This window comes from Dunckerocampus dactyliophorus, chromosome 1 (assembly GCF_027744805.1).
Source record: "Dunckerocampus dactyliophorus isolate RoL2022-P2 chromosome 1, RoL_Ddac_1.1, whole genome shotgun sequence".
Classification (NCBI taxonomy): Eukaryota; Metazoa; Chordata; class Actinopteri; order Syngnathiformes; family Syngnathidae; genus Dunckerocampus; species Dunckerocampus dactyliophorus.
Genome location: NC_072819.1, coordinates 16,752,349 through 16,778,932, shown reverse-complemented (window position 1 = coordinate 16,778,932; position 26,584 = coordinate 16,752,349). Strand labels below are relative to the sequence as shown.

Below are 26,584 nucleotides of genomic sequence, written 5' to 3'. Positions count from 1 at the left end.
AATATGCGTTCAAAAGAGTAATACATTTGCATCACAAAACCATTGCTAACAAAAAAGTCAACCTCTCAGTCACTCTGCGTTATTTCCTCTCCGTTGCTGTCACTACACACTCTCACCTGCCCATTGTTGTGTATGTGTTCCACAGTGGATGGAGACTCATCATAGCAGTCGAACACACACACCGTGGAACACACACACACACAACAATGGACAGGCAAGCACGTGTAGTGATACGAACAGAGAGGAAACAACACCAAGTGACAAAGAGGTCTGACTTTTTTGTTAGTAACGGTTTTGTGATGCAAATATATTATTCTTTTGAACACATATTGTTTTGAGAAGCCAAACTCTTTACTTGCCGCATGTTATTTACAATGAACACATCAGCAATATTAACTGGTGGAGCTGCTTCCTCCTTACCGGTATTACAACATTGGTTCAGTTACTGCAATATACTTTAAAAATGACCATGTGATCAAAGAGAGCTGCAATTTTCTTTCCACTTTCTTATGCACTCTAAATTATTCAAATTTAAAATGTACTTATTATATATGATGAGTTTTCACATTTAGGAAATAATAGCCTCTCCAATTTTTGCCTGCTTTCTATAACACCACTGTCTCTTTGTACTTTTACTAATTAAACATCCCAGGTATAACTGGTTAATATTTATTAATTAATTTGAGTATTTAAGGTATCCACGTAGTGTTGTACATTTAATAAATATGCAAAGAGCCTAAAGCTGACCTGCCCTCCTCCATCTCCTCTGTGAGGACTTCCACCATATGCTGTTGGCCAAAAGTATCCTGAAGGAAAGACAAATATTTCATTGCTATGTTTTCACTTGTGAGCAAATAGCAATATAGTACTTAAGCAACAATAATCTTACTCTTATTAGCACGAAGTCCGCTAGTGCCAGAGGGCAGGGGCAGCAGCGTGCCAGGAGAGCCAGGCGCGGGAACCAGCGAAATACAATCAGAAGAAAACCAAAGGACAGCAAGGCCACAATGCGACACAGCCACACCCGCCATCTGACCCACTTATAGCCCTGAGCGTCCTGGTGGGAGCACAATGTGAGGTTGTTAAGTATATGCAATCTATGTACAGTGGTGTGCCCTCTTCCTGGTTCCTGATTTATTTGCATGTTTGTCACACTCAAATGTTTTAGATCATTAAACACACATTTAAATATTTGTCAATGACAACACAACTGAACACAAAATGCGTTTTTTAAATGAAAGTTTTTATTATTAAAAGGGAAAAAACAAATCCAAACCTACATTGTCTTGTGTGAAAACGTAAACGTAATAACTGGTTGGGCCAGCCTGAGCAGCAACAACTGCAATCAAGCGTTTGCGATAACTTGCCAAACTTGTCTCCTACAGTGCTGTGGAGGAATTTTGTCCCAGTCATCTTTGCAGGATTGTTGTAATTCAGCCACATTGGTCATGCCACAGCATCTCAATGAGTCAGGTCATGACTTTAACTAGACCACTCCAAAGTCTTCATTTTGCTTTTCTTCAGAGGTGGAATTGCTGATGTGTGTTGAGTCATTGTCAGCTTGAGGACAAGAACACATGACCGGACATTCTCTTTCAAGATTTTTTTGGTAGACAGCAAAATTCATGGTTCCATTTATCACAGCATGTCTTCCAGGTCCTGAAGCAGCAAAACAGCCTCAGACAATCACACTACCACCACCATATTTTACCGTTGGTATGATGTTCTTTTTCTGAAATGCAGCGTTACTTTTACGCCAGATGTAATGGGACACACACCTTCCAAAAACTTCAACTTTTGTCTCGTCAGACCACAGAGTATTTTCCCAAAGGTCTTGGAGACCAAGATGTTTTCTGGCAAAACTGAGACAAGCCTTCATGTTCTTTTTGTTCAGCAGTGGTTTTGCTCTTGGAACCCTGCCATGCAGGCCGTTTTGCCCAGTGTCTTTCTTATGGTGGAGTCATGAACACTGACCTTCACTGGGGCAAGTGAGGCCTGCAGTTCTTTGGATGTTGTTGTGGGGTCTTTTGTGACCTCTTGGATGAGTCGCCGCTCCGTTCTTGGGGTCATTTTGGTTGGCTGGCCACTCCTGGGAAGGTTCACCACTGTTCCATATTTTCGCCATTTGTCGATAATGGCTCTCACTGTGTCCCAAGAATCAGATTTGGCCGCCGAAGACCAGGTCGCCCAGGCGCCTGCCCTCGACCGCCACACAAAACACATTGCACCAGACCCTTATGCTTGCCCATGCAGGTGGTGGGTCTACAAGGGGGAGATCCTGTGTTTGTTCTTCGGGCTGTTATGTTTAATAGGGGCAATCACTTTTTCCACACAGGGCCATGGAGGTTTGGATTTTTTCTCCCTTCATAATAAAATTTAATTAAAAAACTGCATTTTGTTTTCAGTTGTGTTGCCATTGACTAATATTTAAGTTTGTTTGATGATCTGAAACATTTAACCGTGACAAAAAAGCAAAAAAAAAGAAATCAGGAAGGGGGCAAACACTTTTTCACACCACTGTATGTAAGTTTTTGTGGCATTGTGACATGCAGAGAGCTGCTTACTTACCATGTGTTTACAAGGCAGTCATGAGGGCTGACTGTGAGAAGTCCACTCTGAAGCAGTTCAACCACACTTCCTACGTAGCAGGTCACCAAAACAGCTCATGTCAGTTGCATTAACAGCCACCAGACAAGATGACACACTTGCAAAGTCAATATAAAGAAGATACATAATGCACTGACATGTAACAACAAATAACAAGTACATCATTAATTCTATGACAAACACGGTCCAAATGATAAGGGCAATGAGACCTTCAGACCTTTAGGGAGGACTGTATCAATAATGGGCATAAAGTATGACTCTAATCAGCAGGTGACAGTCAAGAGAGGAAAGTGAACCGCCTGTCAACACAGTACAGTAGTACCTCGCATAACGTAAACCTCCTTTTACGTAAATTCCACTGAACGTAAAGAATTAATGTTAAGTTTTTGCATCGTATTACATACGAAATTCCATATAACGTAAAGCGTCAAGTCGGTGCAAGTTCAGACAAACAGCGTACACTTGGTGACGCCTTCTGATGCTTCACGCTCTCATTGGCTGATTATCGGGGCACCGCCTCCGCTCTCATCTCATTGGCTGAATATCGGGGCACCGCCTACGCTCTCATCTCATTGGCTGACTTATACAGCGCGTACGTGACTTTGTGTGAGAGACAGGCTTCTCCCTTCAACCTCCCTTCCTCTTCGTAGTCACCCTTAAACTAACTTAAACAATTAAGTTAAGTTACAAATTAAAATTTTGCACACAGCATTATCTTGTAGTGCGTGTGCGTCTTGCGTGCTTCTGATCAAGACATCTCATGAACGGTAAGATTGTTTTTGTTTTTCAGTTTTATTCATTTACAGTAATCTTATTTATTACCTTATTTTATATTGGAATGTTACTCTACTATGTTTATGCTAACGTTTTCTTATATTTTCCCACCATATTTGGTGGACTTTGAATATTATGAAGGGCCAAAGGGGGGAGTTTGGGAAGATCTTGGAACGGATTAGGCTATTTACATGTATTTTACGCATCGTATAACGTAAAAACCCTATAACGTAAAGGTTCTCGGAACAGATTATTTACGTTGTAGGGGCGTCACCTCAGCAAGTCTGTCAGACCTCAACAAATAAACAAAAAAAATACATATGCACAGGAAGTGAAGCATAATTGAAAACATATTTTTGCTTGGTTAAAGTACAATTATAAATACACAAGAGAAAATAAAACATTTCATAGATAATAAACAATTTTATTTCTTAAATTCACATTGCACATAGGAACAAAGTGTATTTTCTTGGGTCTGATGCACTGCATGACTGTGTTTTTGTAGATCAATTTATCCATCCCAGACTCTAAGTAACTATTTACTGGAAAAGGAGAGAAATAATAATTACTTTACTAAGACATTACTAAGACTAAATTATATATTACATTATGTTGATGGATGTGCATTTATAAATCCTAAACATAGACAGGCTGACTAGAAATAAACAAATAGACAAATATTCTTTATAAGATATTGAGTTTTTGCAGTCTTCAAAGTAAAATGAAGACACCTGTAGTGGAACACATTACTCTCAACTACTGTAAGTGAGTGAGACATGCACTTCCTTGTTCCATTACACATCATTGTTCACTACAAATGAGCAGCTACTGATTAGTGAGCTAAATTGTTTTTATTTTCCATCTTCTTAACTCATGGCACTGTATTTTTGCGGGTGAAATAAACCCTGTATGAAGTCACCATCGTAATATAAACTGGCACACATTCAACAGTAGACATAACTAAGAGAAAGCCAGCCCTCCACACGGCCACCGTTATGTTAGTAATCTAACTGATTTGCGCTATGTTAATTTTACCTTGTCTCTGATCTTCTGCTCCATTCGGGAGGAGATGATGCAACATATAAGATGTGCTGTTGTAGTTTATAAGGGCCACGTTACAACGGATACACGTCACGGTGTTCAACTTGCTGGCTAGGCACATTTTCTGTCTGTTTTTAACGTTTTGTTTTCCTTCTCTTTCTTTGCCTTGTCACGTTCTCTTGCCTCTTCAATCTTCCCGCACCCTCCGCTTCCTTCTTTGTCGTCTGCGTGGGTGACGCAAGCGCATTGGTGACGTAAGCGATTCCTTGAGGCAGAAAAAAATCCTTGATTATTTTTTGTAATCAAGGTACTCGATGGAATCAAGATATTCGAGGAATCGTTGCACGTAGTTATTGCTAAGGGTGCACAATAAATATTGGGCTGATAATTATCGAGCCAATATGAGAAATTATGATGTCATACCAATAAATCCAGGGCCCGCTCTTATCGCTGTGGCATCTTCCACCATCCCCAAACCACACTAAGCCACGGTTTGTATTTCTGAGCCGCCACTATTTTTTGTTGTATATTTTGTTAATGGTACTGATATCATGATATTTGATTAGGACAAATCTACAGGTCCAGTTTGGCAAAGACAACTTTGGTTGAGTCGTTCTTACCTCCAGGTGTGCACAAACCACAATTGAATCTAAATTAAAAACGAAAAGACATAAAGTTATCGGTTATCAGTATAGGTCTTGAGAAGCAGGAAGTTATCAGTATCGGCTTGAAAAAAATATATTGTGCATCCCGTTACTACATTGGTTAACTTATTTTTACACTTTAAAGAATAATAAAAATGAGATGTGTGAGGCGACCACTTATCAAACCATCCTTTTGTTTGCTGCTTTTGATATTAAAATGTGGTTAACTTGCTTTTACATTTATATCACAGTTAAGAATATTAAAAATATTTTACTTAATACTTTGCTGTTAATTCATATATTTCTTATGATGGTGAAAGTTTGACCTGTTCATAAAATCATAAAATTACAAAATGAGGACGAAATTTTGGGGCATTATTCTTGATAATGACAGTCTCCCACTCTCAACTATAACGAAGAGAGCGCATCAACGGACACATTAACTTTTACGGCCATACAGAGAGGAAAAGCACTGTAAAACGATTAAGTGGACAAACTGTCGTCTCGTTTAAGATAACAACGCCAAACATAATCGCAGTGTTGTAAGCAAAATGTCATTTACGTTGGGTGCTTACATTTAAGAGCGCTTAACATGGCACAACAATCCACATTGAGAGTTCCCGACACCAAGAGTGGACATGAACATACCGTGAACGGGAAACAGTCATTTGAAGGTCTGTAATGTTCTGTTTCTTGCTTTGCTTTCCAGGAGATCGAGTGTGGAGAAAACGGATGACCGCGGTGAGGTGAAGGAAGGGGGCGAAGAAGGTGCAGGATGTGCTGTTAGCACCTGGGATCGAACAACTGAGCGCCGAACCCGGCATACGTCACCACAACCAGGAAGTGTCCATCACAAGGCAGGGGCAACAGTACGCATGCGTACACTGCGTATCAATGCTAAACATTAGAGAGTAATGTTTTATGCGGTATTTACTAGGGGTGTATATTCTTATGATACATCGATCTGGGTTCTCAAGTTTCCATTCTGGACGACATACTGTATAATATACCAATCTAACATTGTTTAAAAGGTAATCAATCGATTTAATTAATACTATGAAATGAAGCATTGGCTTTTTGTGGATGTGTTTTTTTTTTTTAGCACTTTTAATGATAAAGACGTTAGACACCCCCCCAATCAACTTTATTAATGCCTTACAAATTACATTAACAATGCATCAAACCATGGGCATTAACAAATAACAGTTGGATAACAAAAACACATAAAATAAATCATACAGAAATCGAGATTAAAGAAATAAAAACGTAACAGAAAAGTGATAAATATATAAATTAATAAAAAATAAAGATAATAATAATAATAATAATAATAATAATAATAATAATAATAATAGTAATAATAATAATTAAAGTAAGATACACCAGGGGACATGAGCAATGAAAATTAAATTGAATTAAGGATATTGAAGTGGGAGCACAGATTTATCCTCTTGATAGCTTTCTTGTTATTAGCAGAGGATATTGATTTGAAGTACAGCTTCAGAAAACATAAAAAAGGCGTTTCACTTTGGCAAATTTACATTTGTGGATGTAGAATTTTGCAAGAATTAAAATGAGATTAATTAAAAAATATTCTTTGTAAAGAATGATGCTCCAGCTGACAAAGGCAGAAAAGGACATTTTGCAGCAGGAGCTCCACATCACAGCAGATATTGTCATGTTCTGTGTTCTGCTCTGCTGCCCTCTGCTGGTTATGTGTTGCAAAACATCCCTGAACATGACCCAGACCTAATTACACACACCTGCAGCTCATTACCACCGGCCTACTTAAGCTCCAGCCTAACTCCAGACCAGTGCCAGATTGTACTCCCTGACTCCTAGACGACCTGCTTCCTGTACCGCTTTGTCCGGCTTCCCGCTCCTTACCCTGCTCTCTGGCTCCCCGCTTACCCGAACCTTCCTGCTTAGTGTTTGTATCGACTCCTGTAAGGTTTGCCTACAGTGTATTTTTGTTATCGCTCGTTTTTGTCCTAACAGCCTTTGGCTGTTAGTGTTTTTTGTTAGTGACTCTTACCCTTGCTGGATTTTCCTTGTTTGTACTTTGTGTTTTCATGTTTGGACTCTTTTTGTAAATTAAATTTTCCTTTTTTTTGTATTTTGCCTCGTTGTCTGCATTTTGGGATCCTGAGTTACTCGCCGTGTTCCACGGCCTCGCATGACAGATATGATGTAAAATAAATCTACAAACATCTTGCCACAGTTTACGGGTATATTCACATTTCCAAAACAGATGAACAACAGTCTCAGTATGGGAGTCACAAAAAGCACATTTCAGATCTAAATCATCATACTTGAATTTGGTAAAGAAGGATTTAACTGGATAACATCTGTGAATAATTTTAAATGACACTTCTTTCAATTTGTTAACCACAAAAAAATTTTGAGGAAGAGACCAGATTTTTTCCCAACACAAGTTATTAACACGACTGTTCCAGTAAGTTATTACAGGAGAAACAGAAACAATATTATATTGGAAAAGAGCACGGATTTTACAGTTGTTCTTACTACCAGATGGGTTGAAGCATATTTTACCAACTGGTGAGTCTGTTACGACAGTAAAGGGAGCATCAAGTATATTAACAGACATACTACTTTTGAACAACATGAGTACAGCAGATGGAATAGCGTCAAATACTATGGCATACTGTTTGGGAGTTATAGGCATACCTTAATATTGAAGAAACTCCTCACAGGAAAACAAACACCATTGCCGTTGAATAGCTGCCTTACCCAAATAATATTACTGTTAAACCACTCCCCAAAGAATATGGATCTGTTCTTGTAAAGTATATCCTTGTTATTCCATGTAGAGTATCGGTGTGGTGAAAAATTGTGTTTGAATATCATAGACCATGCAAGCAGTACTTGTTTATCAAAGCTGGAGAGATGAATAGGGATTTTTTCTATGTTATAGTTACACACTAAAAGGAATTTGAGACCACCAATTTTAGAGAAAATATAATTGGAGATACAGTTCCATATTGAGTTTGTTTTTTTCAAGAATTGTTTGATCCAATTGATCTTAAAAAGGTATTATTTAGAGAAGCAAAGTCCAAGAAATTAAGTCCCCCATTCTCATATGTGAAAACACATATGTGCGCTGCGAAACTTCTGTCAGTGTATTCTTGCTAGTTGCTACACCGTTCTTTCAAATGGCTGCTCTGATCAGGAGGATTATCAGTCCAAAAAAAAAAACCCTGCTGCCATAGGCCCGTACAGGTGAGAAAGCTTCAACACCTAATTAAAAGATACCAGAGGCGGATCTAGCTTTTTTGAAAAGGGGGGGTGTGGCCGAGGCCGTAGTCTGAGGCGCTGGAAATGTAATTGGGGGTCTGGGGGCCCTCCCCCAGAAACATTTTTAAAATTAGACCTCATTTCCTGCAATCTGGTGATAACTGAGGCCAATTTTATGTCCTTAATCTCAAGAGCTTGTTGTTATTTTTATCCTTGGAATATGTCGTTTAAGCCAAAACATTCTATTTATAAAATTACCGGTACTAGGAGAATCCCATTTTAGCTCAATTTCCTGAAATATTTTCCAATTTGAAGCAGCTGTAAATTCCGAGGATTTGAGTATAATTTTATGTCACTGGGGATCGCTTTTCTGGTTAATTTTCATTGTGAATAGACAACAGTTTTCCTTACAGTCATGATGCCAGAACCTTTATTTTGCACCTCCACCTGAATAACCATGTACAGCACACGTTCAATGTCCCATGTAAATTATCAGCCTGACAGTGGGTTCAGGAATAGCATGCGTCTCGGTTGCATTCTGGCGTATGCGTCCACCACGCGCCCATAATTCAGATGCATGTCCCTATGGACATACGTACATCAGAATCAGGCCATTGAGCCTGTCCTGGCCCATTGATGACCTCATGACACTTTTCACCTGCTTCAGCGCAGAGTTGGCACGCTCCACGCCTGCACTGGTCACAGGGATGATCAGCATCAGGAACAGGATGTGTGTTGGGGTACATCAGCCGATTTGCCTGAGCAAGAGCTTCAGGGAGGGTGTCCGGTTTGGGAAGAATGTCAGACTCCCACTTCTTTCTCCAGAGACTGACCTCTGTCTACAATGTGTCTGGGGATGGTAGATCTGGCCCGTACCGCTGCTGGAGATCAGCTACGTCTTGATCGGTCAGGCTGGCGACATTTGATGGAAGGAGCTTAAAGCCAATCAGTGCCCTTTTGGTGTCATCACTGAAACGATCCTTCAACTGCTGCAGAAGGTCATCCATGAAGGGCACAAATACAGTGCGCCTGTAATAGACCTCTGGTGACTCCCCTGGCATGTTGTTGCGCCTGCTTTGTCGACCACATCGCCTCGGGATGCTCATCTGTGTTCCACCAATCTCAGCCATCTCTTCAGTTGCATGGAAGATCTTGGCGTACGCCACAGTTTCCTGCTGCCTCAACTCATCCAGAACATCATACACGACCTTCAACTCAGGAGTCACTTTATTGACACCCAACTTCGTCTTGACCCTTCTGGCCGTCACAATAAAAACAGCAGCGCGTTCCATCCTGTCTGACTGCACTGAACAAAATCAGAAAAGTAGCTTCCAACAACACTGAATTAAAAGTACAAAATTAACACAAACTCAATATTGGTACAAGACTGGTGTTTGTTTTTCCAGAGAGACTATGATCACATCGTTGTTGGATGTGTGGGTTACAGGCAGTGTGCTGACATGAATTAAATTGACACCCGACGAATAGGAACACCAGCACTCAACACACATATCATAACGCCCTCAAAGATCACCTTAATACTTGTACATTCACACAGCATCAGCATTTGGGAACAAAGATGAACAGCAAAAATATGAGTCCATTTGTGGCAGCATCAGAGAGCATCAGCATCAAAGTTATACGTTACTTTCACTTTCTTCACTATCTTAACTATAGTGCATTCAAGGACCACTGTGAGTAAACGCTTGACGAAACGGAAAAAATTAAACGGATTTTATAGGGCCCGAAAAAAAATGTCATCTATTCTAAATCACACCACAAATTTATTTATTTACAATGTCGAATGATTAGTCCTACCCTAAAAGTATTTTGCACGCTCATTTTTTTTCAATTTGATCTTTTATTGGATCAGGTACCTGACTCACAGAGGTTTGTTACAAAAGCCAAACAATATTGTTGGCCAATTCGCCAATACTTTGGCTGCATTATTTTTAATGCTTTGAAGAGCTGTTTTCATAACCACATTTAATTCCACAATTCATGTTTGTAACAAAAGCATAATATTATAAAAAAAAAAACACACAAAAAAAACATCGGTACCAGATCGGATCGGAAAGACTAAAAAAAAAAATCGGATCGGAAGCCAAAAAATGTAGACCGGGACATCCCTACTGATTTACTCTTATTTTGTCTCCTATATTGGGTAGTACGAGTGTAAAGGTGACTACAGGGGTGTTATTTCATGTCTAGAGGGCTCTAATAATACAAACCGTATTTAGAAGGTGAGAAACAGAATGCTATGACTATGAAACAATGAAAACATTCCATTTATAAATAAGGAATCCTACATTGCGGACATTTGCTTATCATCGTCGGGTTTGGAACCAATTGTATGTGATATTTTTTTTACAGCAAAGCTAACATTTTTTTGTCATTGGGGTCGACTATGAGTCAGTGTTAAGGACATGTTAAGAAGAATGAAAAACAAAACAACTTTGGATGTGCACTTACTGTATACTGTAGGTTCGATTCAGTATGCTGCATTTTCAAAGGCTGTCACAGGTACATAAACATTTTCCATCCATCCATCCATTTTCTATACCGCTTCTCCTCATTAGGGTCGCGGGGCATGCTGAAGCCTATCCCAGCTGACTTCGGGCGACAGGCCAATCGCAGGGCACATATAGACAAACAACCATTCACACTCACATTCATACCTATGGACAATTTAGAGTCGCCAATTAACCTAACATGCATGTTTTTGGATGTGGGAGGAAACCACAGTACCCGGAGAAAACCCATGCACACACGGGGAGAACATGCAAACTCCACACAGAAATGCCCAACATTTTCCATTTGTATGTAAACCTACAGTGTTTGCTTATCTTTGAGCCACTGTTTATCCAAAAAAGGTCTTAAATCAATTTGTCATTGCAGCTTTATCAGAATAAAGAAAATCAAAGCCTTGACAGAAGTATCACAACAAATCCATAATTTACAACAACATGACTGGCCTGAAATCATGTGAGAGTGTGCAAAGCTTCATGTGGTGAAATCACATGCCACCTTCACATTGTCTAAAATAAGCAAGTGTGCAGCCACAACAGCCAACTTCCCCAAAGGTTTTAAGAACAGGTGGTTTGTGGTTATTCATTTGTTTCTGTTAAGGCAGTGGTTCTTAACCTTGTTGACGGTACGGAACCCCATCAATTTCATATGCCCATTCAGGTATATGTTTGTTTATAGGTATGTTTGTTTACTGGTGCACAAAATGACAGAAACAGGACACTGACTCCCATCACGGTTCGTGATACATGTGAATCCATGCTGTACATATTCGTCCGACCACTTCCTTTTTTTGCTCGACACAAATCACACGACGTAGTACCACATCAGTCACACATTGACTACTTGACAGTGCGTTTCATTTGTACTCGGAACTGGGAAGTCGGAGTGAGAGTGACGTGATCTCTGAGTTAAAAGCGTTCCAGTTGCCAAGTCAGAAAAACTTCACACTATAGCAATACATTTTTTAATTATTTATTGATTATTTATCCTTTACACACAAGGCAGCCATCATTGATTGTTAACTCAGAGGTGGTGTGGATGCTCTGACTTCCAAGTTGAACATTCCGACTTCGGGGGGCGTTTCAGTCGGGTGTTCCCACTCGGAACTCGGAAATTCTGACTTCCAAGTACAAATGGAACGCACCATGAGCGCACTAAATTCTTCGCAGCACTGATTGGGCAAGGCAAGCAATGTAATGTGATTATCTGCAGCCAGTGATGGCTAAGCGGCAGCGTGTCATCACGAATTGACACGATGCGTCCGATGTCTTAACCTCCGTGGCGGAGGCTCCGCCGAACCCCTGGGGCCGAATCACCGAACCCCTAGGGTTCGATCGAACCCAGGTTAAGAACCCCTGTGTTAAGGTAATGCATGTATTGTGCAATAGTTATGGGTGTGTAGGAGTTAATAAGGTTTGTAATGAAAACACTGATTACCATAACCTCACCCAGTGCAGCTTAGCATACTCCAAGCTATTCAAACGATAAACAGACTCTTTTTCACACATAATTCATGCTGCAATGTCAACTTTCAGTATGTCAACATTTACTAGATGCACGCTCTAAGTTGTCATTCTAGTTAAATATAAAATAGCAGCAACTACCAAGTGGCTAGGAAATCTAATGTATACGGGTTTTATAGACACTGATTATGCTACACTATTGGTCATATAGTGTGTATATTGTGTGTATATTGTGTTGAAACTAGCTCTTATAGTGCCTCTTGCTAAAGTGTTAGCCCCTTCCTGATTTCTTTTTTTTCTGCATGTTTGTCACACTTAAATGCTTTTTTTCATCAAACAAATTTAAACATTAGTCAATGACAACACAACTGAACACAAAATGCTAAATGCAACATTTTATTATTAAGGGAGAAAAAAAATCCAAGCCTACATGGCCCTGTGTGAAAAAGTGACTACCCTCCCTGTTAAAACATAACTTAACTGTGGTTTATCACACCTGAGTTCAATTTCTCCAATCACACCCCAGCCTGATTACTACCACATCTGTTCTCAAGCAAGAAATCACTTGCATAGTACCTGCCTGACAAAATTATGTAGACCAAAAGATCCTCAAAAGACAGACATCATGCCAAGAATTGTGAGCACTGGGACCCCACAGGGGTGTGTGCTGAGTCCGCTCCTCTACACGCTCTTCACCTACGATTGCGTGGCCTCCCAGAACAACACCAGCATCATTAAATTTGCGGATGACACTACAGTCATCGGACTGATCACTGGTGGTGTTGAAACATCATACAGAAGAGAGGTGGTGGACCTCATAGCTTGGTGTCGTGATAACAATCTCCTTCTCAATACAGATAAGACTAAAGAGATGATCATTGACCCAAGAACAAGGGAAAAGGAGCCGCATAAACCCCTGTTTATTGATGAGACTGAGGTGGAGAGGGTGAAAACCTTCAAGTTCCTTGGCACACACATCAGCGAGGACCTCACCTGGTCTCACAACACCCAACAAATTATGAAGAAGTCCCAAAGGAGACTGTACTTCCTGAGAAGACTGAGGAAATTTGGCATGTCCACCAAAATCCTTAGTTGCTTCTACAGATGCACTATCGAAAGTGTCCTTACCGCCTCCATCACTGTTTGGTACGGTAACTGTACAACACGTGATAGGAAGGCACTCCAGCGGGTGATCAAGACCTCACAGAACATTGTTGGGGCAGCCCTCCCCTCACTGCAAGACATTTATAAATCTAGAGTCCTACGGAGAACACACAACCTCATCAAGGACAGCACTCATCCACAACACTCATTATTCACACTCCTACCGTCAGGCAGACGCTACAGGAGTTTGAAGTCCAGGACCACAAGGCTGGCAAACAGCTTTTACCCACAGGCTTCTCAACGAAGCACTCACACCCGCCGCACGCAACACACGCACACACTCATAGCACTATTTATTTATTTATTTGTTTATTTATATGTATTAATGTCTCTTCTATTGTTGTTGCTTAATTTATTGGTATATATGTTTATGTTTCTTATGTTCTTATTCTTTCTTGTGTTTTTCTTTCTTTTCTTGGGAGAATGAACAGAATAAGATTTTCATTGCATAGTATAACTGCTGTTTTACCATGCACATGACAATAAAACTCTCTTGAATCTTGAAGACCAGGAACAAATGAGAAAATAATTGAGATTTATCATTCTGGAAAGGGTTATAAAGCCATTTCTAAAGCTTTGGGATGCCAATGAACCACAGCAATTCCATTCTATTCCATTCCATTTTCTTTCGCTAATCAGGGTCCGGGTCGCGGCGGCAGCAGTCTGAGTAGGGAAGTCCAGAATTTCCGGTCCCCGGCCACCTCTTCCAATTCCACACCAAGGCGTTCCCAGGCCAGCTGTGAGACATAATCCCTCCAGCATGCCCTAGGTCTGCCTCGGGGCCTTCTCCCGGAACACCTCACCAGGGAGGCGTCTGGAAAGCATCCGGACTAGATTCCCAAGCCACCTCAACTGGCTCCTCTCGATGTGATGGAGCAGTGGCTTTACTCTGAGCCCGACCCAGATGGGCGAGCTCCTCACCCCAGCTCTTAGGGTGAGTCCAGCCACCGTACATGGGAAACTTATTTCAGCCGCTTGTATCCGCAAGCTCGTTCTTTCGGTCACGACCCAAATCTCATGACCATAGGTGCAGGTGGGAACATACAGTACCTGTAAATCGACCGGTAAATTGAGAACTTTGCCTTCTGGCTCAGCTTTCTCTTCTCCACAACGGCCCAGTACAGCAACCGCTTACTGCAGACCTTGCAGTGAGCCGCCTGTCGACCTCACACTCCAACCTTCCATCACTCGTGAACAATACTCTGAGACACTTGAACTCCTCCACCTAGGGAAGGGCCTCACTCCCAACCCGAGGGTGTAGTCCACGCTTTTCCGACTGAAACCCATCGCCTCGGATTTGGAGGTGCTTAGTCTCATCCCAAGAGCTTCACACTCAGCTGTAAACCGGCCCAGTAAATGCTGAAGGACACAGCCTGATGAGGCCATCAGGACCACATCGTCTACAAATAGCATAGAAGAGATCCCCAGGCCCCCAAACTGGACCCTCTCGACGCCTTGGCTGCACCTAGAAATTCTGTCCATATGAACAGAATCGGTGACAAAGGGCAGCCTTGGCAGAGGCCAACGTTCACTAATGTTCTCTGTGAATCACCTTATCGTGGTGGAGGGGTTTGAGTACCCGAGTGATCCTAGGAGCTATGTTATCCGGGCTATACGCCCCTGGCAGGGTCTCCCAAGGCAAACAGGTCCTAGGTGACAGGCCACACAAAGAGTGATTCAGAACACCCTATGAACAAAAGCAAAAGGAGGGACCGCACCTCGCCTGGATGTGGGACACCTGGTCCTCACCCTGGAGCCAGGCCCGGGAGAGGGGCTCACAGGAGAGCGTGTGGTGGTCAGGCCTTCACCCGTGTGGGGCCCGGCCAGGCCCAGCCCGAAGAACAAACACAGGATCTCCCCCTCGTAGACCCACCACCTGCATGGGCAAGCATAAGGGTCCGGTGCAATGTGTTTTGTGTGGCGGTCGAGGGCAGGCGCCTGGGCGACCTGGTCTTCGGCGGCCAAATCTGATTCTTGGGACACAGTGAGAGCCATTATCGACAAATGGCGAAAATATGCAACAGTGGTTAACCTTCCTAGGAGTGACTGGCCAACCGAAATTACCCCAAGAGCGCAGCAACGACTCATCCATGAGGTCACAAAAGACCCCACAACAACATCCTAAGAACTGCAGGCCTCACTTTGCTTCAGTTAAACTCAGTGTTCATGACCCCACCATAAGAAAGACACTGGGCAAAAACGGCCTGCATGGCAGGGTTCCAAGATGAAAACCACTGCTGAACAAAAGTAACATTTAGGCTCGTCTCAATTTTGCCAGAAAACACCTTGATGATCCCCAAGACCTTTGGGAAAATACTTTGTGGTCTGAAAAGACAAAAGTTGAACTTTTTGTAAGCGTGTCCCATTACATCTGGGGTAAAGTAGCGCCGCATTTCAGTAAAAGAACATCATACCAACAGTAAAATATGGTGGTCGTAGTGTGATGATCAAGGACTGTTTTGCTGCTTCGGGACCCTAGAAAAATTGTAGTGATAAATGGAGCCACGAATTCTGCTGTCTACCAAAAAATCCTGAAGGAGAATGTCCGGCTATCTGTTTGTGACCTCAAGTTGAAACAAACTTGGGTTCTGCAGCAGGACAATGATCCAAACACATCAGCAAGTCCATCTCTGAATGGCTGAAGAAAAACAGAACTTTCGAGTGGCCTAGTCAAAGTCCTGACCTGAATCCTATTGAGATGCTGTGGCATGAACTTAAAAAGGCGGTTCATGCTCGAAAACCCTCCAATGTGGTATTCTGTAAAAATGAATGGGCCAAAATTCCTCCACAGGACTCAGTGCAAGAGACTCACACTTGATTGCATTTGTTGCTGTCAAAGGGTGGCCCAACCAGTTATTAGATATCACTTGTTCACACAGGGCCATGTAGGATGGGATTTTTTTCTCCCTTAATAATGAAAAGTTTAATTTAAAACTGCATGTTGTGTTCAGTTGTGTTGTCTTTTTTTTCCAATCAGGAAGGGGGCAAACACTTTTTCACACCATTGTACTTGTATATTACAGTGTTTCCTTTTAAGTGTGTGGACGTATTTGCATAAAACAGTGGGGGATGTTCGACAAGTTTGAATGTTTTCGAGACGGATGTCCGAAATCCGATTCCACTTGAAGCTTTCGAGGTCCGACCTCGTCGTATCGTTGTTCCTCATACAAAAACAGAACATTTGGCTATATTGCTTAAATAAACTATGTGACATCCCAGATTGTTTTTCTACGACTTTAACCGTCACATAATAAACTCCTACTATGGCGTCGGTGTGCAAATATGTGCACGCTGCATTGTACCTCCATAAAGTCTGCACAACTAGCAGTAGCAGCAGCGTAAGCAAATAGGTTAACCCGCTGGACTGTGCCAACTGCACTTCTCTAAACCATTTTAGTATGGAGCACAGAATTAATTCACAAGTAAAACGCACTTACATGTACCGACGTTACTCTGGTCCAGATGACAGCTTTATGCCGGCTTGTGTCACCGTACATTTATTTACACCATGCTGACCGCCCAAAACAAAACACATACTCTACGTCATCAAGACGTTACGAGCCTATGGGTACAGACGAGGTCCAAAACTTACTTCACGCCTTATTGTAATATTCTTGTCGATTGTGGTAATCAAGTTGTTTCTTGCTCAATTAATTTACCCCTCAATTAAACAGTATATGTACTGTGTGTATTTTACATACCAGCAAGTATAGTATAACTATAGGTTGTGGCAAAACCAGCTAGACGGATTATTAGTGTATACTGTACTCAATGTCTGTTGTGACCTAAATATGTCAAATATAGTAATGATACCACACAAATTAATTTAATAAGTACATTTAATGTCATTATTCACAGTTTAAATACATTTACATTGTTGCTAGAAATGTTCAAAACTCTGTTAGAGAATCTCTGTGGAGTATGTATGTCCTTCCTTCCCATGATTGCTTGAGTTTGCAGGTTAACTGGACGTTATCTGTTAGGTTAACTGGATACTCTAAATTGTCCATAGGTGTGATTGGGTGTGAATGGTTGTTTGTGTATATGTGACTGACTTGACAACCAGTCTAGCGTGTACCCTGCCTTGTGCACCAAACGTTAGCTGGAATAAGGTCCATATCATGCAAGTACCACAAGTAACTATATGGACGGTGGAAATATGGTCCAACATCTTGCTCGCTTCTCTGTTTTTACGGTAATGTAGTATTCAATCGCAGACAAACACATGAACAGACACAAATGACCTCTCAGCCTCAGCAAAACTATCACTGATTTGCAGCGGAGAGAGCTAATTAAAAAATCAATTCTCCACCGTGACCCCAGACATCTTTAGATTAGATATCAATGAATGATATCTGAAGATCAAGACTTGAGCACTCAGCTACTTCGGCTAGCTTGTGTGAGGTATCATTCAATATGTGTGATGTTTTTTTTAATAAGTGATCATTAATGGATGGTAGATTCGTTAAAAAAATTGGCCTTGAATCTTTGATTTCAGCTCCCTCCCTGAGCATGATTCAACCAACAATAAATGGATGGATCCATGGATCTTGATCCGGTGTTCACGCCGCCACCGCTTTCTTGTCTTTGTAGGTCGCCATCATTTTCTTGATCTCTGCGATGGCCTTCCCTGGATTGAGTCCCTGTGGAGGCAGAGAAAAAGAGCAGTGAGAAAGCAGAACTCATCAGAAGGAGAGAGTGTTTATGTTTAAAATACCTTGGGGCAGGCCTTGGTGCAATTCATGATAGTGTGGCAGCGGTACAGAGAGAAGGGGTCCTGAAGCTTAGACAGACGCTCCTCGGTAAACTCATCACGGGAGTCGATCATCCATCGGTATGCCTGTTTGACAGCACAGACATCGACAACTATTACCTGCATTCCTTTTGAGTACACGCAGTAAAACATTGAAGCAAACCAAAATGTGTCACAAGTTTAGTTTAAAAACTGCTAAAAAGACATTATATATTTAAAGACAAAACTTTGTGTTATATAGTTATTAGTTCCCATATTTGTGTAAAATTACAACAAAATTATTGTTTGTCTATATGTGCCCTGTGATTGGCTGGCAACCAGTCCAGGGTGTACCCCGCCTCTCGCCCCAAGTCAGCTGGGATAGGCTCCAGCATACCCCCGCGACCCTAATGAGGATAAGCGGCATAGAAAATTGATGGATATTTTACTGTGCAGTAACTCAACTCAACTCAAAACTCAACTCACCTTTTTTTCTCTCCTCGCAGTGAGAATCACTGCATACACTAGCCTACCTCTCCCTCCCTTGCTCATCCAATCAGCAGTCAGAACCTAGTCTAGATGCATTCACGGACTTGCGGTGAGTCAGCTATTTCACATCCATTTCGAAAATGCACATTTCCCCGACTTCGGTGTTAAAAAAAAAAATCACAGCGCTCAGCCGAGGGAGCCACAAGAAGGAGGCTGAAGAGCCTCATGCGGATCCGTGTTGCCACTAACTATGGTGGAACTATAGTGTGCAGTTTAATACCAGAGATTCACGGGGGTTTGCAGCTGAATCTGTCCAGGTCACTGGTGTGTGTGGGGGTGACAGGAAGAAAAGCTCTGACTCCTTGGGGGAGAAGCCATTTGGTGGCACCTTCTGGTTTGCATGTATACATCTGTAGACAACGGATATATAAAATTCTGGCCCTTGGACAAATGTAACTGAGGGCCCCTGGGCTACAGTGTTCCCAAACAAAGTAAACATTACTTTGTTTGGTCACGTGGGAACACTGATTAATCAACCATACGTAAATAGTTTGAAAGTACATATCTTGCAGTGTGTGCCCAAGTGTGTGTGTGTGTGTGTACAGAACATACCTGCATGAGAACAGCAGGTCCGAGGTATTTGTCCCCATTCCACCAGTAACTGGGACAGCTGGTGCTGCAGCATGCACACAGGATACACTCGTACAAGCCATCCTGTTGGGATTATCACATTTGAAAGGACACATGGATGGGATGTAAACAATTTTAATATGATGTGAATCAATTTTTAATGTGATACAGTCAAACCTGTCTTAGCGGCCACCTCTATAGAACGGCCACCAGCCTATAGCGGCCACTGAAAATCCCCCGCAGAAAATTTACGTGTTGTAGACCCTGTGTATAGCGGTCACCTGTCTAACACGGCCAGCGGCCACTCATTTTGTATCCCTTGGTCAATATCTGACCGCATATAGCGGCCAAAATGCCGACTCAAGCAGAAGCTTCATGCACGAAAAAGTTTCGTTTTTTAAGCAATGAAGCCGTCGTGTGTAGACTTTAATTACTGAGTCCTAGTTTGACATAAAAAAGCTGTCTTCTTACTTTGCAATGCCGCCCTGAAAAGATTCAATGACGGCCAAAACGGTAATCTTCCCACTTTGCAATGCCGTGAATAGATTCTAAAATAGCCAAAACACCTGAATAAAACATCTAAAATATCACTTAATTGCCGACTAATTAGAGATTAGAAGCCCATTCAATAAGAAAGGAGCGATGGTATTGTTAGTTTACGCCGATCTTTGCACCTCCACCGCACTCAATTGTTCACGCACATACCCATTCATGACTGCTTCACGCGTATCCTGTACATATATCCTCAGGCTCGTTCACTAAAATTTTTATTTCTTGCTTTTAAAATCGTGTTTTAAAAAAAATCAAAGATGGAAATTTGTGACGTTCTGCAGGACAGGAGCGAGCGTCCTCTGTCCTGCGCTCTTATTTGGCGGGCTGTGCCTTCTCCGGGGAGGAAGAGTCAGCTGCTTCACGCCTTGTGGCCGCGCAGCTGCGGTCAATTAACATTTGTGGAGGATAAAAGGCCAGCGCCGTCAAATGTGCTGCGCTGGTTCATTGTTGTTATTGATATTACTAGTTTCCTCACCGGAGCTGTTACCTAGATTTACCTACCTGTTTATGTGTCAACAGAGCGTTTTCCCCTATGTCTCTTGGTTTTGCTCCAGTCTTTTTGTGAATACATGTTAATATGTGTGCGCAGAAATTCAAAATGGCCGCCAACCTGTCTATAGCGGCCACTTTTGCCGTTTCTCTTCAGTGGCCGCTATCGACAGGTTTAACTGTACTATTAAAAACTCAGATAAACGGCCCAAAGTTGTTAAAATCCATCAAATGTGAGACAAATCTATCATCTCCCTCACTTGTGCGCTGCACCTTTGAGAGAAGAGGCACTCCAATCCTCCTTTTTGAAGTTTTGAAGCAACTTTTCATGTTTTCATGTTTCATGAAGAAAAAATCTTCATCCTCATAGACTCGATACCACCTCTGACCCACCGCTCGCTAAATAAGCCCGCCCCATTTATACACTCACCACTTCACGGAGGATAGCTAGAAAAATAAAATAAATCAGGATTTGCTACACATCTTGAAGTCAGGCCTCTGCCAACTAGTCAAGTCAGCTACAGATTTGTGAGATAACTATGTTTGATCATTTCGTTTTTTTTCACTTAACCTACCGTGATGTTGCTGTTAAAATGTGAGTGTAATGATAGTACTGTAGCTCACGTTGCTATGCTAGTGATGACTAATGTTTGTGTCCTCCTGCTGCTTTCCAAAATGTTATGTTGTCGTATGTCCCACAATTGTGGGATTTATTTGGTGAATAATAGTAAAATATGGGACAAACCATATATTACGAATATTTAGTGATGACTGTTAAAATGCATATTGACATTTCTGCTGCTAAATCTGCCCAACAACTGTAGTTTGCTGAACTGAACCGTTCCACTTGGTGGAATCTTAAGAAGCTAAGGTAACTACCAGCTTTTGTCTGTCCTCCACAGACTGGTAATACTGGTCCTTCCCCTCTTTAGACTCGTCCTTCTTTTTCAGATAGGGCTCAATAGATTTGTACTGTGCGTAGAAGTTGCTCATGTCCTGGAAGACAAAGTGGGGTGGGGGTGAGACGGATCATTAATGCGCATCATAATTTACCAATGTTGAAGCAGAAATGTAGAAGACCAACATTTCAACATCCAATTACAAAACACATTCACTATTCATCAACATCGTACAAGAATAGAACATTTTTGGCCTATGTTGACATTTAACACTGTGAGCATATGACCAAACACGCTTGCATTACTTACAGGCACCAGATCTTTGACCACATACATGTGAGGAAGCGGGTAGATTTTGGTGGCTTTGCCTGTGTTGCTGTCAATTTTGTTGAGGCACGCCAGAGTATTACCTCCATTGATGTTCATGGCACAGGAGCCGCAGATACCTGGAGAAAGTCCAAACATTCAGATTAAAGGTACTTGTGTTAAGGTGTTAAGCAGGGGTTGGGAACCTATGGCTTGGGAGCCAGATGTGGCTCTTTTTATGACTGCATCTGGCTCTCAGACATTTGTAAACACGATAAAATTTTGTTATTTTAATTTTTTTTGCTAATATTTTCAAGTAAAACATTACAGAAATCACAATGCTGAAAATAATGTTCAAAATATAAAACTTTGTTATGCATTTTAATCCATCCAAATTTTCTGGGTCAGACACCAAAACTTGATTATTATTGGATAATGCAGTAGCCTACTGGGGTCTTCTCTTCTTTTCTGCAGAGCAAAGCCTTTTGATGAAGAAGATGGCGAAAAGAAAGGAAGATACAGAGTACGGTGCAAAACCATACAGCACCAGAAGTCACATTAATAGTAAGAAGTCATTTATTTATTATACTGTAGGTTAGCTTCAGTATAACAACATTAAAAAGAATAATGTATATATATATATATATATATATATATATATATTCTAAAATTGTTGGTCTTGCTTAAAAATACACACATTTGGTTGTATTCGGTGTTAAAAAAAACATTATATGGCTCTCATGGAAATACATTTTAAAATATGTGGTTTTCTCTTATCCAAAAAGGTTCCCGACCCTTGGTGTAAAGGAATGTCCGTGCGATGATCTCTCACCCTCGCGACAGGAACGTCTGAATGTAAGGGTGGGGTCCAGTTCGTTCTTGATCTTGATGAGAGCATCCAGAACCATTGGACCACAGCTGGATTTAGGAGAAACACAATACTGAAGATTTTCATACTGAATGCTAACATTAGCCACAATCTAACAGCAACATCATGCTAGGTAAGCCTGAAGAAAAACAAAACGATCAAACTTAAAGCTCCCACATCTGTAGCTGACTTTTTATAGATGTGTAGGGATGGCTGGATGCTTTATTAATCTCCAAAAGAAATTCACATTTCAAGCAGCTCTCCAAAAATCATAAAGTCGTAATAAACAATCAAGGCAAGACAGGCAAGAATAAGAATAAATACATAAATAAATAATGTGGAAAGGTTCACTTCTACCTAATTAGGATAAGTGGCGTAGAAAATGGACAGATGGGTTCACATGCTGCAACTATTTACGCTGCATTTTAGGTAAGAAACTTTAGTAAAAATAAAACAATTATCGCCCTGTTCAAACTCTTACTGTAGCACTTGCACCTTCCTAAAAAGAAACACTGAAAACCAAGGGTATCCAAAGTGTGGCCCAGGGGCTATGTTTGGCCTGTAGCTTGTTCTTTATTCTTTCTAATGAGATTTGATTACATATTACACAAATTTGCTTTGTCACCTATAATGCAAAGTTTATATAGCTTATAGTACAATATAATGACCTACATTGGATTGGTTTTAGCATCTTTAATGTACATATTAAAGTGGCCCCCACATCCTTCATTTTTACTATATGCTATATCATTATTTTTATTTTTAGTTGAGAATTTTATTTATTGGAGAAATACCTGCCAGTAGATTGCAATTTCATTTTCATGCTTCATTTTCAACATTTTGTGACAGTCTTTTCGGGAATAAAAATGTTGTTCTCTTTGTGCACAAATAATGCACTGAAACCATAGCAAAAGTGTAGCCCAAATACCGAGGTACGGACCGTGCCGTGGGTTACCTGCACCGTTGCACCCCTAGTAAATACACAAAATTTTGTGTATTTTTTAAAAATTTTTTTCAAAAAGTTGAAAAATTATTACTTATTGGATTTTACTGGATTTTTGGATCTTAAGGAGGTTCTAAGTACAGGTTCAAAATGCAAAAATAAAAAAATGGGAGTGAGACAAAACATTTTTTAAGTAATTTACTGCAAACAACCATCAAAGTGAAATAGGCTGTTCATCAGATGATGAAAAGTTTAAGACCACCGCCTTTAAAAGCCAAAATCTTTTTGTGAGATATTCACACTGTCCTGATCTGTTGATGCAAAGGAAAAAAGCTGTCTCACTTTCAATGCAGTCAGATTGTTGAGCTGCATAAGCAAGGACTCTCACAGCGTATGTATTGTGAGTGTGCATATGTACGTACGTGTGTACAGGTATCTCTGTATGTGTGCAAGTCTTCATATATATAAAGGTGTGCGAGTGGGTGAGCGTGGAATTGTCACTGAAAATGCATGAAAGGAAAGGGGCCCGCCTCCACTGCCCAGAAAGCCCCACCCCAAATAGCCAGGCCGAGCCCCCACCGCCAGAAAGCCACCAGGCCCACAGGGGCAGGCAACACAAAGATCAGCCCCTCAAAAGCCAGCCCAGACAGCCCCCCCCCCCCGGGAAGACCAGCAAGGGGCCGCAGAGAGGCAATTCCAACCAGAAACAGGGCACCGGCGGGCTAGAGGACTGACAACTCCCGAGACCGGCGAGAGATCACACCCCACAAAGGCCACACACCAGCAGGCCCAGAGAGGCCACCGCAACTGGAAAGAAACCCACACAGCGCCAACCGACACCCGTGGGGCACAAATCCCGGAGAGGGGGTGGGAGTGCCGCACCCCCAAGCCGCAGGGAGGCCGAGCACCAGAGCCGGGAAGGAGAGACCAGCAGCAGACCAACAGCCAGACGCCACGAGCCACTGGGAGCCAGACCACCCACATGCCACCAGAGTCAACGGCGCGCCACCCGCACACCGGAGCCCCACCCCCAACAAGCCCGCAGACAGACCACAAGCCAAGAAGACACATTTAAAAACATGATATGTCTATGAGTATAGAGGGTGTTATTTCGTGTCTACAGTGCTGTAATAATGTTTACAAAAAAAGCGCATTTAAAAGGTCATACACGTTTTCTATGCTCTAACTATTCCATTTATTTAAGAAATTCACTTACCACGGTCAGGTCTGGAACCAATTAACCACAATAAATGAGGGATTACTGTATATTCATTCTGTTCAGTAAATAATATTCATTTCATCAAAGTGTACGCGCTGCACATTACTCTATATTACACTCTGATCAAGTGAATACATTGTATACTGTTGTGCACTTAGCTCCGCCCATCTCGCATCATGGCAGACTTTGTGCTCCATTGCGTACTACATTCTATTACATGCAATCACAGCTAATAGGCTGTCTCCCTGATCTAGAGTCTTTGCTCTCAACTATGTTGCCTGCAATGACTAACACAACACCGACACGGCATCAATAGGCTGAGTAATGTGCTGCAAGGCTTCACGAGGCCTCATCCACCGTCCTACATTCAGATTTGCACTTGCTGCAAGGCGGTAAGACCATACTGTCGTGTTAAGTTTGTCATGTTTTACTGAATTTTTTAAGCAGGGCCTCCACCTTTTTGTGCTACTATGGGATGTCACAGAACGGTACTTCTTGATGGAAACTTTCCCAATGTTGATATCATTACAGCTACTTACAGCAGCCACCTTTTACTTTTTCCTGAGGAAAAAAAAACACCGGTAAACTGTTTTATTGGACAACGGCTTCTATTTGTGCAGATACACTAGTAGTCATGTCTTACGTGTTGAGGTCAATTTCATATGTCTGCATCCTTGGCTTGTCTCCTGCAGTGTCCGGGTCCCAGCGGTAAATCTGGAACTTCTTGATCCTAGGCTCAGGAGCTGGAGCAGCCACTGTCTGAGCATAGCGCACCATCTGCATCATAGACAACAAATGTAATATCTATAAGAATCAAACTGTAAAGGGCATGTGTGTTTTCATCCACTGTCCTACTATTATACAAGAGTAAGTATTAAAGAATTGTGTGTCAGCTAAACATAACTTTAACCTGCTATTTGCACCATTGAAGCCATAATGACCAGCACGTCCATATTGCAGTGCAAGTTAAGCACTAACATTCCATATATGGAACTCAAATACATGCAAAAAATGAGCAACAGACAAAATACGTTTTACATTAATAAAAAGCACAAGCAAGCTACGTAAATAGAGACATTTTGGTACAGATCTTGAATTGGCTAGAGATTGTTGAGCTGTACCTAATGATGTGGCCGTTGAGTGCCTCTTTGTATAATCCAAGTCTTGCCTCGCCCCCTTGTGGTCGTGAACTGTCATAGCTGCGTTACATCACTGTGGTTACCCAACTGTCATTCGTGACAATTGAAGGGTTAATTTAAGAATAACCCTTGTTATTGTTTGTAGAGTTTTTTAATGCAGTAATTTTGTACAATATGCCAAATACATCAGAAACTCGGTTATGAAATTACACCTTGAAGGACAACTGCCAGCTTCAAGTACATCAAGGACGTTTTCTGGCGTATTATCACATATATTTCGCCTCTAGAATGGCCTATATTACCCCTATAAGTTATTTAACGTGGTGTTAAAATAAATATGACATATAAATAGTATAGCCGTGCATGATAATAGCAGATATTTTAAACACAAATTCGGCAAGTGTCCGAACGACTGTAAAAGTGTCTTTTAGGCGACTTACCACAGTCGTGCTAGAGTTCCTCGCCGCCAAGAAATTCCGGGCAAAGGCGACACAAATTACCGACATTGTGTAGGAAATAAACTAAACTAAATCTACGAATAAATTCGCTGTACACTACAGCCAAGTTGAGATAGCGTAAGCCTTAAACCACGCCCTTTTATCTATGGTGCATTCAGGCGGCGTACGTAAAATTTATTTTCACGTTTGTTGCCTTCAGTGCCCTCTTTCGAAATGTACTAAAAACAAATCACCTTATATATGCTATGCTAAGATTTCACGTTGAAACCAAATTTAATATACATAGATTTTTCCACTTACTTTATTGGGAATAATATAATATAATTAGTTAATATAAATAACGTGAAACAAGTTGGGTTTTGTCATGTCCGATAGCAATTGAA

At 41.4% G+C, this 26,584-nt stretch overlaps 2 protein-coding genes across 6 annotated transcripts in view; both read right to left on the bottom strand.

Moving 5' to 3' along the window:
* The window catches only part of atp13a2 (ATPase cation transporting 13A2), a 41,795-nt gene extending 24,775 nt beyond the window's left edge, over positions 1 to 17,020 (bottom strand). For 3 of the 5 annotated variants that reach the window (XM_054775152.1, XM_054775156.1, XM_054775155.1), the window contains exons 1-4: positions 16,915 to 17,020; positions 2,569 to 2,638; positions 890 to 1,057; positions 748 to 806 (exon numbers count right to left, since the gene is read on the bottom strand). In XM_054775152.1, coding sequence (XP_054631127.1) covers positions 748 to 806; positions 890 to 1,057; positions 2,569 to 2,571 — 230 coding nt within the window. In that variant the 5' untranslated portion in view covers positions 2,572 to 2,638; positions 16,915 to 17,020. Of the gene's footprint in view, positions 1 to 747; positions 807 to 889; positions 1,058 to 2,568; positions 2,639 to 4,416; positions 4,688 to 5,714; positions 6,205 to 16,914 lie in introns of those variants that run through there. The other 2 variants (XM_054775154.1, XM_054775153.1) reach the window with 2 other exon arrangements.
* A 278-nt stretch (positions 17,021 to 17,298) lies between these two features.
* LOC129183093 (succinate dehydrogenase [ubiquinone] iron-sulfur subunit, mitochondrial-like) lies at positions 17,299 to 26,331 on the bottom strand. Its single transcript, XM_054779948.1, has 8 exons — positions 26,184 to 26,331; positions 25,248 to 25,381; positions 22,407 to 22,492; positions 21,578 to 21,714; positions 21,249 to 21,365; positions 19,311 to 19,412; positions 18,195 to 18,317; positions 17,299 to 18,120 (listed from the first exon to the last, which is right to left on the bottom strand). The coding sequence occupies exons 1-8, from the start codon at positions 26,247 to 26,249 to the stop codon at positions 18,040 to 18,042; spliced, it is 846 nt and encodes a 281-aa protein (XP_054635923.1). The 5' UTR covers positions 26,250 to 26,331; the 3' UTR covers positions 17,299 to 18,039.
* Positions 26,332 to 26,584: the final 253 nt, after the last annotated feature.